The following is a 1,412-nucleotide window of genomic DNA, read 5'->3' as shown; positions in this document are numbered from 1 at the left end:
CAACAGATGATGAACTAAAGAGAGTCAAAGAGCAGCACAAAGCCAGCATGAAGAAAAAGTGTGAGATATTAATTGAGGGAGTGAAACTCAAAGAGAATGAAACTCTCCTGAACAGGATCTACACACAGCTCTACATCATAGAGGGAGAGAGTGAAGGAGTGAACGAAGAACATGAGGTTTTACTGATGGAGCAAACAGCCAGAACACAATATTCACAAGACATTCCAATCTACTGCAATGACATCTTTAAAGCCTCACCTGAACCAGGATGTGAAGAGAAAGACCAGATCAAGACTGTTGTTACTAAAGGCATCGCTGGAATCGGAAAAACTCTGTGCAGAAGTTCATTCTGGACTGGGCCGAGGGAAAAGCCCATCAGGATGTAGATTTCATGTTTGTGCTTCCATTTCGAGAGCTGAACTTGATCCGAGATCATCAGTACAGTCTTCACAGACTTCTGCTGGACTTTCATCCTGAACTTCAAGATCAGATTTATGAGATTTATGAGGAGTGTAAAGTTGTGTTCATCTTTGATGGTCTGGATGAAAGCAGAATCACATCAGACGCTCCAGACGCCCAGAAAGTTTGTGATGTGACTGAGACTTCATCAGTGGGTGTGTTGATGTCAAAGCTCATGAAAGGAGAGCTGCTTCCCTCTGCTCTCATCTGGATCACCTCCAGACCAGCAGCAGCCAATCAGATGCAGCATCAACAGCATCAAGCCAGCAGAATCATCTCACACATCAGAAGAGCAAGAAGCCTCCACATCATCCCCGTCTTCTCCGTCTTCTGCTGGATCTCATCCACTGTGCTTCAGAAGCTCCTGGAAGAAGATCTGAGTGCAGAAATCCCTCAAACTCTGACTGAAATGTACATCCACTTCTTGCTGATTCAGATCAACATGAGGAACCAGAAGTATGAAGAGAGAGATCCAGAGAAACTCCTGCAGTCCAACAGAGAAGTGATTGTGAAACTTGCTGAAGTGGCTTTCAAACAGCTGATGAAGGGCAATGTGATGTTCTATGAGGAGGACCTGATTGAGAGCGGCATAGACCTCACTGACGCCTCAGTGTATTCTGGGATTTGCACTGAGATCTTTAAGCAGGAATCTGTGATTCATCAGAGGAAAGTCTACAGCTTCATTCATCTGAGCGTTCAGGAGTTTCTCACTGCTTTCCATGTGTTTTACTGCTATTTAATGAAGAACAAGGAGCCACTGGAGTTTCTGGATAAAAGATTTAAACAACACAGTTTGAATAAAGACTCTTTGTATGATCTACTAACATCAGCAGTAGATGAAGCCCTTGAGAGTAAGAATGGAGAGCTGGATCTGTTCCTGCGGTTCCTGCTGGGCGTCTCACTGGAGTCCAATCAGAGCCTCTTACAGGATCTACTGACACACACAGAGAACA

The 1,412-nt window shown here is 44.4% G+C and overlaps 1 protein-coding gene across 1 annotated transcript; it reads left to right on the top strand.

Annotated features, from left to right (window-relative positions):
• Positions 1 to 47: 47 nt before the first annotated feature.
• Positions 48 to 1,396, top strand: LOC107717633 (protein NLRC3-like; the record flags this gene model as incomplete). The annotated part of the gene is made up of 3 exons (XM_016524445.1): positions 48 to 342; positions 414 to 587; positions 687 to 1,396. Coding segments are annotated over exons 1-3 (1,179 nt in total), but the record flags the coding sequence as incomplete, so codon positions are not given.
• Between the last annotated feature and the right edge of the window lie 16 nt (positions 1,397 to 1,412).

Source organism: Sinocyclocheilus rhinocerous, unplaced genomic scaffold (assembly GCF_001515625.1).
Source record: "Sinocyclocheilus rhinocerous isolate Xijiao unplaced genomic scaffold, SAMN03320098_v1.1 scaffold4741, whole genome shotgun sequence".
In the NCBI taxonomy this organism is placed as follows: Eukaryota; Metazoa; Chordata; class Actinopteri; order Cypriniformes; family Cyprinidae; genus Sinocyclocheilus; species Sinocyclocheilus rhinocerous.
Note: the sequence above shows the minus strand (reverse complement) of the source record. Positions and strands in the feature narration are given on the sequence as shown.